This window comes from Haliaeetus leucocephalus, unplaced genomic scaffold, assembly GCF_000737465.1.
Source record: "Haliaeetus leucocephalus isolate CR32 unplaced genomic scaffold, Haliaeetus_leucocephalus-4.0 Scaffold484, whole genome shotgun sequence".
Classification (NCBI taxonomy): Eukaryota; Metazoa; Chordata; class Aves; order Accipitriformes; family Accipitridae; genus Haliaeetus; species Haliaeetus leucocephalus.
Genome location: NW_010972920.1, coordinates 981,435 through 995,465, shown reverse-complemented (window position 1 = coordinate 995,465; position 14,031 = coordinate 981,435). Strand labels below are relative to the sequence as shown.

Here is a 14,031-nt window from a genome sequence, read left to right as displayed (position 1 = left end):
ATTTTAACCCTGTTCCTAGTTACAAGTGAAAACTGAGTGTGCGTCGTCCTTCCCTCAGCACACTGCCTATCCCAGGCACTGGCCAAGATAAACATCTCCACTCTACTTGCTGCATAATAGAGGTGGTAGCTAATCCATTTCCTAACCATCTCACCAAGCAAGCTAGATAGTTTATAAAACTTTTTCTAAAACTGACTCTTGTACAGGACAAACCTTGAATGGCATGATATTGCTAGCAAAAAGGATGCTGAACTAAGGCATCTGCAGAGAAAAAGAACAGATAACTTAGACATTGCAAGCTTCCAGCTCTGCGCAATGCTATATACATTTTTATCAAATGACACTTCTGTGGGCAATTGCACACCAAGCTAGTTTCAACAGTCACACAGCTCCACCTATAGGTTCCACCTATCTTTAGGACAGGTGCTTGCTGTTTTGAACTTGCAGATCTCAGATTAGGATCAATAACATCAACAGAACTCGGCTGCAGAGTAAGACCCTGGTCTAACATGTAACAGATAGATCAATCAAGTATATTCTGGATTTTCATAAAATACCCAATGCATTTATGCATCTCAGGATTGTATTTATAAGCCAACCTTTCACACTCACTAGGTAGTTCTATAGGACTGTCAGGCACAAACAAAAGTTTCAGAAAGATAATTTTACTAACTCACTAACCATAGTCTACAAAACTGTGCTCCTGATTTGCACTTCCATCTACTGAGGCCGAAACTCCACACTCAGGGATTAAGCCTCAGATATACTAACAAATGTTTCATGCTGCTGAAAGCATGACTTAAGTTCCATAAGGGAAGAGTAGAAAATCATCTTTTTACTGATTATGGACTACAAAGAAAAAGAAAAAAAGAGATTCATGTTGCTCTTCTTCTCTCACGCACAATCATATTCTTGGTTTGGAAACACGAATAAAGAGGCTGTCCTTGAGGATAAAACCATTGGAAAATGAGTTAAACGCATCATGCTGATGGAAAGCAGTCACCTTTTCTATTGAACTACATCTCAACAGACATTACTATCTCATTATCATTTAATTGTCATCTGGAAAATTATCATTGCACAAGTGACTGGAGTTGCTGTTCATAGAGCAACACTGTTTACTGTTGCTAATCAAATATCTAAAACCCTTTCAATGCTGCTCTGCTTTAAAAGCTGCACTAACAGCATTCATCCAGTTCATAGAATTCACTCACCTCCAACCCCACATTCACTATGTCTAAGAACACCTCATATGTGACATAGGCCACACTACAAAGACAAAAGCATAGCTTTACCCATTAAGATACCCTCCCTGTGCAGCACTACATATCCCTCAGTATTCCAAGTATGATACTGCTACTCACCTCCACAAGAGTCAACAAGAGTGTGACATTTTCTTGCTGTTTTATGAAAATCTCTGTGAACTGACTTCCCAAATCGTCAACTTGTTTTGGCAAGTTTTCTTCTGTAATAGTAAAAAACCAATTTATTACAACACATGATTAGAAGAACTTCAGGTAGTTGTGATTTTTATTGTTACTAAAATAGGGCCATGGGTGACAAGAAGTTTTAGAGTCACTACTATACTGTTAATTATTAACAAAAAAAACACTGACACAAGCTTTGCACAAAATACAAAAGCTATTATTCTAAACAGAACTTTTCTAAAGAGGTATTTTGTTTTAAAAACAGTAGGGAACCAAAAAAATCTACTAAAACTCATTTCAGCATTAAAACAAAAAAAATCCTATTTCAATGTATCATATCCAACAAGATTCACAGTTCTCACCCGCACAGTTGCCTGTTACAGATATAACGAAGCACACGCTTAAGTCAGCAGAGAATTCAGAGAGAAGAGAACCCTCCCAGCAGAGGAGGAGCAGAAAGCCTCAAAGTGGCTATGTTCACATGCAGCTGAACTGATCCAGTAGAGCAGTTGCTTATAAGGACCATTCACTAATGTGCAAAAGCAAAGCACATATCATACCAACAGGCGTGAAGCAAGCGATGGGGAATATAAACTATCTAAAGCTAAGTGATTCAGACACCTCATTTATTTATTTTGGTTTAGCAATAGAGAACACCTAAACATCAGGAGAGTAAGTTTGAAGCACGAGCATCAAAACCTCTCAGTCCCAGAATTTGAATTGATTTTGCAAGGGAAATCAAGTGCCATTCTGCTATTTACTCTTCACCTGTGTAGAATTGGGGTAGCATATGAATTTCGTCTTAGACAATTATTTCATGCATCATCATTGCACAAACAAAACACAAATGCAGAAGTATCCCACAAAACAGAAAACACGCAAACTGCATCTCGGCAGTGCTGCTATTTTTATAGGCCGAGTGACAATTTACAAAGCTATTTTACAAAACAATCATATGTAGGTGCTACTTGTTGGCATAGTTAAGCAATTTCAGTTGCAAAATTGAGGAAGCACAATTCTAATTCAAAGGGAGTTTATTATACTTTCATTTTGGACACAAAGAGATTTCATTCAAGTCCAGTATGATTTCTGAGACCTCAGCTTTTCAACTGCTTAGCAGTAGTTCAAATCCAATCCCACTCAATCAGGGTAGGAATTCAGTTGCACATGACAGCAGTGGCCACCCCATATGACAAGAGGCTCACCAAGTTAAAAAAATAGGTTGGTTCTCTGCTTGGTTGTGTTTACACAAGGCTTCACTGGCTTTCTGGGCTGGTGTGAGAACACAAATTAACTGTTAGGGGAGCAATACATGGGACGCATCCACTCATAGCAGCTCCAGCCAAACACCCTTCTCCCTATAAAACTTCTTCTCCCCACACATCCCCTAACAACTTGCTGCTTTTCTGCTTTCTCTCTCCATAACCTCCAAGCCCCTCCCATCCCACAGAGCATGCTGCCACCTGCCCAGGCTCTACTCTGTTTTACACAGTTCAGACAGTCCAACGCTTCATTGAAGAGGCGCAGCAAATGAACTGCTGCTCATCTTCTATATCAGGCTGCCCTACAAACCACACAGATGTACGTTCAACACTGCGACACCGTCCCTGATGTGCTACCTGATGAAACCACAGGCACAGGAACAGCTTGAAGCGTAAAAGACAAAAAACCCGTGGTAAAACCACAGAATTTCTGACCAAATCCAAAAGCCTGATTTGGTTAAGTCAAGGCAAAACAAGTATTTTACCTCCTGCTGAAACTGCAGGATCTATAGCCTTATGAAGGAGTCACTAACAAACCATTAACTAAGCAGCTATAAAAAGGGCCAAACACCAGACAATCGTCAAACTCCATAACTTGTTAGGGGTATGGTAAAACAGAGAAATCAGAGGACTCTACCATAAAAATTTGGTGCCAAGAAAACAGTTTTATTGCAACCAACCCAATTCAAACTGTTGGCTATAGTGATTTGCTGCAAGGTATCAGTTTATAAGATCTAATTTTTAAGGATTTCCAATACAGGAAAGAGGTTTTTGTTTGGCCTTTCAGACATCAGGGAGTAGCTGACCATTTCTCTAATGCCATATAGCAGTATTTCTCCTGAAATACTTATCAGTACATAGCTTACAAGTGGGAGAGAGAAGCAGCACCAGTCTGCTGTAAATTTTTCACTGCAGAAACTAGGAAATACTAACAAAAGATGACAAAAAGGAGGACAGACTGCACGCAAAAGTAACTGTAGCCCAGGCTTGTAGCATCTAGCAGAATACAAGTCAGATAGTGAGCTCTCTGAAGCCAAGGGGCTTATCAAGTCTGGGTCACTCATGGTCTATATAAATGAAAAGTTGCTGCACCTGCTACCGTAGAATAAGAGGCAACTCAGCTAAGAATCATAGACAGATTGTGTGCACTGTAGCTTGCTGCAAACCAAGGAAAGCCCACAGACCTAAACTTCTCTTTTAAATAGATGCTTAAGTCAAAATATTTCACTTTGAATTTTCAACAAGCTACGAGCAAACATCTTGTGCTTTACCGAAACTCAGCTACAAATAGCATGTGTCTGAACTATGGATTCCTCCTAATTCCAACTCTTCTCCTTGCACAACTTCTGGGTGCTTCACCAAAACCTGAGCAGTATACACAACTTAGAAAGCTTCTTGTAAGTTTGCTGTAGTTTTTATTTATTCCAAAAGCATGACTCCAGTTCAGGATGTTTTGGATTCTTCTATAAAAAGGAAAAAATAAAAGTTGTCTCCCTCCCAAGTCTGGCTTTTTCTTATCAGTATTTCTTCTACTAAAATTTTTTTTAAAAGGGAGAGAGGAGCCAGACAGAAAGAAACAGGCAAAGTGAAACTGCATCTTCTGCTTGTGTGGATACACCACCTATCTTGGAATCAGACTTCTACCCATAATCGCTCTTTAAATCCACACATTCACAGGGCTCAAATAAAGAGAATGACTTCCATCTATTAAGATTAGCTCCTAGCGATTCACTAACAAGCAGCACCGCAAACTAGAATTTAATCTTAAAATAAACAGATGAAGTGCTTTTTGATAAAACCAGTTTAAAAACAGAGAACATGCATAGTGTTAGTGGCAACTTACAGGAGAAGTGAACACTGTATTTGAACATGCATTGCTTAAAAGAGACACTGTGAAGGATCCTTACGTGCAGCGCATGCATTTGTGTCAAACTTCAGGGCTTCCTGAAAACAGAAATTCTGTTCACAAACTTTTGCCCATTAAAATCCTACCAGTTCTGAAGCTGCACGCTTTCATGACATCCTAAACAAGATTTTATCATTATTACAATCTTTGGAGATCTGCTGGCATTCATCATGCCCAAATCACATGAGAAAAAATTGGGAAGACAGTTCAGCTCCAAAGAACATGTATAAAGCAGAATGCAAGAAGTTTCACTAAGCTCCGGTGCAAGTCTTTACAGTGTCCTTTTTAAACAGCAGCAAGTGTTACGGGTGTAAGTAGCAACTAGTCCTAAAACAAAGTGCCATATTCATACAAGTAAAGGTTCTTTTACCTTCAGAATCATCTGTCAATGCAGATAAAAGAAAAAGAAACAAGAGAAAGGTTTACAAGTTGAATAGATTTCCAAACAGCACAACCAATAGCAGCATAAGCTCAGGTTTTCAAAGCAGCCGTCCCAGCTTTCTATGGCAGCAATTACTCCTTCAAGTAGTTCTTATGGAAGTGGCCAAACTAAACAACGCCATACTCTTAGAACACTGGTGATCGCACATACGTAACTCAAGTTTGTCAATTCTTCGCTCTTCATAGGAGACAGCTAATAACATTCTTGTCAAGTCCATAATCAAGGCCACTACCATGAACATGGATTCACCAGCACTATATAACTCTGATCTTGTTCAAAACCTCTTTCATCAAGATCAGGCAACTGGATGAACAGGGAAAAGAAGGGCAAGTAAGCAAAGCCACAATTTGAGAGATGGTTAAGAATAACGTATCACAGAAGGATTTCCGCTTGCAACTCACGTGCATCTACGCAAGATGAGACAGTTCGTTGCAGAAGACACTGTGAAAGGACATACTGCACAACATAATGCCAACATACCAAAACATAACTGGCAAAATTTACTCATATTGGAGAAATCTCACCTACTTTCCAGAAGGTTATTTATCACTTAAAGAGACTTTGAAGAACTATCTTGGGGTAAATACTGCAGACAAGAGACTTAAACTCTAACGGCAGTATCACCTCATATTTTGCCCATTCAAAGGAGCCTTCACACTCCACTACATGTATTGGAAACTAAAGAATGAGATACAAATACTGTCAGGACTAGAAAGACTCTTGAGGTCCGTGGCAAATGCAGGACATAATGAACCCGCAGATATTCAGCCACCTTAAATGTAGCCTTCCGCTCACACTGTATTCATGCTTGCCCAAGGCCTCTGTTTTTTTGTTTTTGGACAAGCTGATATGATGGATTTTCATGTTCATTCAACCAAAAGCAGAATGGATATCCTACAAGCCTTTTTATTTGTTGTTGATGTTTTTCTCTTAAAGCCTTGGAAAGCAAGTCTACAGCCATTTGGCTTGGATTACTAGTTTAAACAGGGATCAGGCCAGGACCCAATTGGCAAATACAAGCAGAAATGGTTTCCCAAGTAACACCTGCAACACGGCACAAGTGAAATGTCAGAAATATCAGCTGAATCCCCCAGTGGGCTCTACTACACAACCTTCTTCAGTTTAACAGCTAAGTGACCTTTCTGGCAGAGCAACCTACTTGGCAGTCACCTGCAGGACTGTAACTAGTGCCTGGTCTCCATTCTCCCCAGTGATGGTGGTGAGACCAAGGGCACACAGGCTCAGCACCTGACAGGCACTGCTCTCTGATTGAGGCCTCCTCCCAAGCTAGCACTCACACAGCCCTCAACCAGATCCCATCCCCATTCTCTAGGTACACCCTTTGTGCTAAAAACAGGGAAACTGAGGTTGTTCTGCCTTCTACACCATTCACCCAAGAGCCCGAAATGGTTATGCTCCACAACTGTTTTACTTGTCAGAAGCATCTGGCTCTAATTCAGTCTGGGCAGTCATGGCTCCTATTCATGTACTTAGCTTTAAGAACATTCTTCTAGCCCAAGCCTAACTTGGGTTACTGCTGTCATCTTCTTCAGTGTACTGATGTTTCTGTGAAATATGGGGTTGTTTTTAAGAGCTGCGACCATTTTACTGGCCTTTGAGACCAGTTTTGATAGCCTATCAACAAAGGCCTTCGAAAATAAAATAAAGGCAGGAGGGGCAGGGAGTTTCACAACCTTGCTGTACAGTACCTACTTCTACATCTAACTATCTTGGGAAGGACAGTCTCTTTGTAAAGGCCACAGCAGGGCTGAAAAAGAAGGTTTTTCACACTTACATAGAGCCACCTTATCATAGGTACCTGAGATTTTCATCTCTCAATATCCTTGTTAAATCATCAGATATTAGTGTCCCATTTGACAGTAACAGCCAGAACTGTCCTTTCCCGATAGCAAACAATGACTCTATTCATTTACAAACTAGAAAAAACAACAAATTATCCCATTCCAACCTGGCTGCTGTTCACAGAACATAGTTTTGAAAATCAATAAGCAAGAGATCCAATATTACTTTAATGCAAGCTGCATACAACTAGATTTTTACCATCGTTGTAACACCTACACAATAATAAAGCAAGTCTCCACATTAGTGAATCACAGAGTATTACAGTTTATAATTTGAACAAAACCACCAAGGAGAGCACCCCCACAGTTAATACTACTATTACTACCAAGCACTTACCTTGCTCCTCCTCTTCTAGGTCATTCGATATTACATTGTAGAGTGTGTCCAAGGCATAGCCAATTATTTCAGAATCTGAACTGCAAATGAAAGAACCACTTTAATGACTTATTTCCAGCTACTCTCACAACATAGCTTCTCTGCACAAGCATTTCCCTTTGCAGCATTAGATCAAGTGAGGACTGATGTTGACAGACATTTTGTAATACCATGTAACCATGAGCTGTCCAGCCCCTGAATGGAGTCTAACTCCTTTTCCCAGTTCCATTCCCTCAGGTGGCCACATCCAGAAAGTCTGGTGACACAAGATGACCACAGAAAGCTTCACTGTAAGCGTCTCTTCCATTTCTTGAGTCACTCCTTCCAACCTGCTTCTCAAGCATACCAGGAGAAATCTCTGGGAAGGATTTGGACACCCTTCCAGAAAGTCACCCAAAGAAGCTGCAGACAAGCTTCGGTACCATCCCAGGAAAGACCCTTCCCGCTACCCCATCAGCAAGAACCAGGGGCCAAAAGCTTGCGCTCCACGTGAACGCAATGACAACAGCTACAGATTCTCCCAAACAGGCCAGCCTCCATGTCACCAACTAGGACTACACCCAGTTAAGTGCTTTTGATCTCCAAGCATCCCCAGGAAGCTGCTGGGCAGCCAATCTAACCCCAAAGCATTAGTTCACCTGCTTACACCCAGACTCTTCTTTTAAAAAGCTGTGCTTTATAACAGACCTATTTCTTCTGTGTTACAAATGCTAAACAATCCATAAACCCTATGCTACAAAAAAGACCCAGTGCAAGAGTTACTTTGGGGGAATGTAACCATTTTTGCTACTTGCTTTGTTGCTTATAAACCACAAAAGTATGAAAGCACAGCTGGTCAAAAAACAAAGGAAAATAAAACATAACATCACAAAGGAAGGCACCTCAGAGTGCAGGAGAACACACCTCACAGCTATTTTCGTGTCTTGCCCAAGCATCAGGAGAGCATGCTGTCAAAACGAGACCCCTCATTCAACCTTTTCACTATATGCTTTCAATGATGTCCAAGACATACAAAGTAAGGCCTCCACACCAAAGATAAATTTGCATTTTAAGAAACTACTAGGCCAGTTCAGAGCAGAGGGCTAAAAAAACCAACCTAACTAGCAATCTTAAAAGCCACACCTTAATTGAGGCCAGCTATCTCTGCTAGACCACTAAAGACAACAGACCTACAGCAGTTGCTGCAACCAGGAAAAGTAGAGATGCTTCAAGGTGATCCACTAGCTTTCAGAAGACAGATGGAGCAATCTGTAGCTACATTTCTCGTATCACTACAGCAAGGGCTTGAGCAGGCTGTCAAAGTGACACCTCACCTCCCTTTTTATGACACACTAAATCAAAGGTAGAAATAATCAGGTGTCATTGTAGTTCGTTCTTTCACATGGGTTTTGAATTGAATCCTGGTCCTGCTGATGTCCTCCCAGGACACATGCATTTTTCCTCAGTGTGTCACTCAACTCATACCACCTGCTTTTAAGCTGGGCTGTCGTGGAAACAAAAGGAGAAGAAAATTATCTCCTCCTCTGCCAAACTGTTAGTCAAGGCACATAAAGGAAGCTTTTAGTCCATGTAAATGGTCTCATCCAGCAGGTATGCTCAGATTTCCAGCCTGCTTATGTTTTCCCTTTATTGTAATTTTAGTTCTTCAACACAACACTACAAAGCCTATGGTTTCCTTTTCATGTAACTGAGACAATTCCACATGTGAAAAACATATAGAAATTATTTCCTGGAGACTTAAACCAAACAAGCTGCAGCCTTGCTTTTCCTTTCCCTTGTTAATGAAATCACAGCAGCTACAAAAGAATAAGGAAATTTGATGTAGATGTGGTAAAAACAGGTCTTTTTTCTCTTGTCTAAAAAGGAACACATCACAAAATGAGGAGCAGCATCCTATCTTTGCTGTACACTGCCTTGCTACCATCTGCTGTTTGCCACATACAACATTTTATTGATTGTTCTGTTCAGACTGAAGCTGTGCAGCTTTTGCTCTGTAGTGAAAATCAGTAAAGAAATAGATTTCCAGTCTGTCACGCATCCATAAAAGAAGCGGCCTTTATGCAATGCAACAATCCCGCACAAGCCACCTCCTGCATCTTCCCTCTGCTAGTTGTGCTTTTATGTGGCACTCGACCAAGATGTCAGTGCAGCACTCCGTGAGTTCACAAACAATAGCAGAGAAAAATCATATGAAAGTGAAGGCACTCAGGTATTGTCCTGCCCAGGTAGGTGCCCGAAAAATGCTTTTTTACCTATTCTTCTAAAATTATGGCATTGCACTGTCAGAATGGAGACAAGCATCATCTGTACTGTCAAGAAAAGCATAGAAAAGCAGGGTGTTTCCATCATGTCATCAATCACAGCAGGCCTGCAAAGGAAGGCATTTTGTTCCCCCTAAAAACTCAAGTCATGGATAAGCTATCAAAGGGATAATGGCATTTATACAACCTCTTCCAAAAGTTTTAATGAGAAGCATATTACAACTCAAAAATAAGAGAACTCTCTCATAGGTTCATGTTAGGTTTCAAACTATTCTAATTGTCACACTGAAATTAAAAAACTTATTAGGAAAGTAGAACCAAAGCAGTTAAAGATCAAGTTGAGTTCTCGCTCTGGTGCCTTCTCCCACACCAACAGTTGAGTGGTAGCGGCCTGTTCTGAAGTCAATGCCAAATTTTTTTCCAGAATAATCCCTCGTGGGATGTGGCAACATCTAGACAGCAAGTCAAGCGAAGTCCTCTATTAGATTACAGTTCCTAATTCATATTACAAAATAAACACATGGCATAAAAACACTGGTGTGTGTAAGAGTCTGGAACATTTAAAAACTGACTCAGGAGTGTTAGCAGGCTCCAGGAAGGCTGATGTGCATAGCTGAAAAACTAGTGAAAGAAGTCAGTTTTCTATAGAACTGGTTTTAAGTACTCAGGCAGGAGATAGAGCTTAAGGCAATCTACAAGTAAACTGTATAACAAGTGGAACAATATGTTCATTTCAGAAACAGAAGCAGTGCATTTCTGTTCCAGGATGAAGGCTGTAAATAATTTGAAGCAACAGTATAAGATCTGAGGACAAAAATGAGAACAAGACACAAGAAGCGCTCAGCATTTCAGCGCGGCCATGCAAACCAGGCCTCTTCCCTACTAGAGTTAGGAGATGAAGCTATAAATGCTTCTCAGCTCGTACTAACAACTTCAGAATTAAGGAAATACTGGCATGCCTTATAACACAAAGAGTTAAAGAAAAGCACAATTCACTGCAAGGAATGTAAATGATTAACACAGCAACAAGGCTGCAAATGGAAGGAAGGAAAGAACTAGTACTGCTACTACAGACCTGATACCATACTTGTGCTTATCACTTCACATTCCGTAAGAAGGAACAATTGATTCACCAAAATCAGGAGAGACACCAGAGATAGAAGATACATACTTTTTTACTCAAGAGCACATGAAAAGTAGTTAACATAATTCTCAGAAAAGAGCTGTGCTATTGTACTTGGCTGAAGTCTTAAAGCCAAGTGACTTGTCCATTAGATACCGATTTCACAATGAGGTTATTTGCATTAGGAAATAGTCCTCTCTTACCAGCAAAGTTGCTTCCATTTTTCGTATTGCTATTGTGCATTCCACCAAGACAAATACTGCTGAAGATCGAACAGTTGTGCATCTTGAACTGTTCCATTAATTTTTGGTAAATACATAATAGGAAGGTGTGTTTGCACTTGCCACTGTTATCACATTACAGTGCTCTGTACACCAGCTATCCATTCCACACATGCATCCTGGCTCTGCAAATTCAGAGACCCATGCCTGCTGCTGGCTCCTCCCCTGTAATTCTTTCCACCCAAACACCCCATTCCTGAAAGAAAGGCTGGAGAGCAGATTAAGCCTCACCTGATACAGTCCAACCAACCCCTGCTTCTAGTCAGCTGGGAACTAAGACAGGAATCCCATGGAATACATTCACATTCTGAAGCATGCAAAACACAGCAACTACAGGCATACATCCCAGACAACAGGCAGATAGGTGTGCAACATCTCCAGTCAGTAAGATAACAACTATCAGCAGCTTCGGGGCTAAAAAGCTTCACCTCAGGAGCTCAGTCACCCATCTTCAGGCCAACTTCATAATCACTAAAGAAGCATACTTCCCTAAAGCTAAGCTACAGAGGAAAACAAAAGTCACAGTTTTGACTTCAGCATACTGTTTTCCTCGTCCTTTCACATTTCTAATCAAATTAGACCTTCTGTAATCTTAAACTTCAGAGCCACACAGTCCGTGTACAGGACCAGCACACGAGTCACTCACATGAATACAGTGACATGTGAGAAAACAAACTGAGTCAATCATTGACTTCTCTTTTCTCTGAAGTTGCATTGTTGCTGCTGCTACTTAAAAATAATCTTAAGCAGCTGCAACACAAAAAAAATAGGGGAAGAGCAAATGAGCATTTTCCACTTCTACAGAAAGCTTCAGGGCACCTCAGGTGGACACTGCGAAGGTCCAAAGATCACACCTACAGGCACACACTGAAACAGCGATGACAGCACAACAGCACTGTCCTCTGTCACACCACCATCCTCTCAGTTTGATATGCCAGTCACACTGGGCACCGGGAACAGCTGAGCCTGCGACTCATTTATCAACAAATTATTCAGATGAGCTAGCTTTGCTTTGTATTCCTACAAGTGAAAAAGTCCCCAAAGCCTCACCTCTGCACTCACAGACACCAAACAGTGCACTCACACCACCTGTAACACATACCTGAACTTATGAGACACAGGTGCTACAACTAGACCTCTCTCAAATGAACCACAGCATACAACATGTAGGCCAGCTGATGTGCTGGTCCACCATAAAACACGCAGTAGTTAATCTCCCTATCAGCATTTTCTCAGCAGAAAACCCCAAATCCACAACTACGTATTTGCTGGTTTTTGAACTCAAAAACTTGTCACACAAGACATCTGCACAGAGCCCCAGCACACAAAAACTCCAAAGGGACAACTGGAGCCCAAAAAGCACAGAAAAGCTCTCAAGTTCCAGCCCTGAAGGGTTAGGTTAGCATCTGAAAGGCAAGGAGACCAGCAGAGCCCCGCCTCCCTTCTCAAAGTTCAAATCTGGCCTCATGAGCAGATAAGTGGATGAAAGCAGGCTCCTTGACCTAATTTTTTGAAGGGCTTCCCCTTTGCATCAGTGACACTTACTCCCATAACCTTCCCTTTTACTGTCTGCATCCTGCAAGTCGCATGCAGGCCAGACATTCATTTTTAACTACCCAGCCAACAGAATGGCAATAATGCCTCCTTCTAGACACTGAACTGCTGCTTTCCCCATTCTCCTTTGGCTTGGCTTTAGAAAATGCTTCCCACATACACACATGCAAGCAGTCCATATATGCCCTTATGACTGCGGGGGTTTTTTTACATGTTTACCAGCTTTATGTTCAAATCCAGACTGAAAGGGTGTCTCAACACACTTGCCTACCTAAGCACCAGAACTATGCAGTATTTGAAGCTTAAATCAGAGCACTGCAAACAGGTTCCAAGTTACAACAGGTGGGTACTATCAAGTACAGCAACACCATCAGCTGCAGGAAGAGATGGATAGCAAAGTTATTTTAAATGTTGGACTGCAGAAATATTACTTTCTAGTCCACATAAAGTATTTAGACTAGTGTCATCTGTCTTAACAGCAGCCATGGAGTCCAGCTCTCCTATTTACTTCAACCCTTCAATAGAAAAGCCTGCATTATTCCCCATGACAGAATTATTCCAATTCATTTGATGACACACACCTGAGAAGACACACATTTGCTGACTCCCTTCATTTCCTCTTAATTGTGTCTAGTTCACATTTTGCCCAATAACAGGTTGATTTGAGTTATTTCCAATACCACATTTAATTAACATAATTATAAGTTAGGATTTACCTTTCCACAGTAGTGGAAACTGATCACTGAGAAGCATTTAGATGCACTTTGGTTGTCACCTTTACACTAGAACTGGTCTTTCTGTCCCTCAGCCAAGCTCCTGGAATTCTGTTCTTTTCACCTCTGAATACATTCTGATTAAGTTTGCCATCACAAAAAGCCACTGTGGCAGAAGAGCTGTTAGAAACCCAGCTCACCTCCTAGCTTCACTGGAACAGAGAACTGACCCTACAGATGTGTATTTCAGCAGCAGGGAAGGGCCAGGTTATCAGCTGGAAGTGGCTGCCCAAAGTCAGCAGCACGCTTACCGGTCTGTCTGAAGAACATGGATCAGATGTTCCATAGCCTGTATGCCTACCTCCAGGCGGTACTTCTGTTTGGAGACACATGGAACAGTAGTTAACGGCCTAAGCCAAAGTCCAAGCAAAACGTTTTAAGCAATATGTCACAAACTGTTAAAAACCCACGCAGCTCCCGAAGAAGCTAGGTGCTTACCTTAGACAGTGATTTAAGAGCACGTACAGCATCCCTCCGGTCATCCAACAACGTGGAGGAAGCTACTCGGTCACACAGCTTCTGAATCTGGAAACGCACAGAAACACGCGCGATAAAAAACAACGTGCCACGGCCGCGCAACCGATTCCGAAGCGCTCCGCGAAACACACCCTCATTTCAGCCAGTGCACGGGAGCGCTGCTACCTCCCCACACGCGGACGACGGCTCCCATCTCCCCCCGCACAACGAGGCGCCGCCCCGCCCCCGCCAAACCCCAGCCTGCGGCCGCGCACCGCGGAAGGCGCACCGAGTCCCGGAGCCGCCCC

The 14,031-nt window shown here is 41.7% G+C and overlaps 1 protein-coding gene across 1 annotated transcript in view; it reads right to left on the bottom strand.

Annotated features, from left to right (window-relative positions):
* USO1 (USO1 vesicle transport factor) overlaps window positions 1-14,031 on the bottom strand; it is a 41,852-nt gene that overhangs the window by 21,432 nt on the left and 6,389 nt on the right. Inside the window, exons 5-8 of the mRNA XM_010575581.1 lie at window positions 13,706-13,881; window positions 13,519-13,583; window positions 7,237-7,316; window positions 1,365-1,465 (exon numbers count right to left, since the gene is read on the bottom strand). Of these exons, the coding sequence (XP_010573883.1) occupies window positions 1,365-1,465; window positions 7,237-7,316; window positions 13,519-13,583; window positions 13,706-13,881 (422 nt within the window). The remainder of the gene's footprint in view (window positions 1-1,364; window positions 1,466-7,236; window positions 7,317-13,518; window positions 13,584-13,705; window positions 13,882-14,031) is intronic.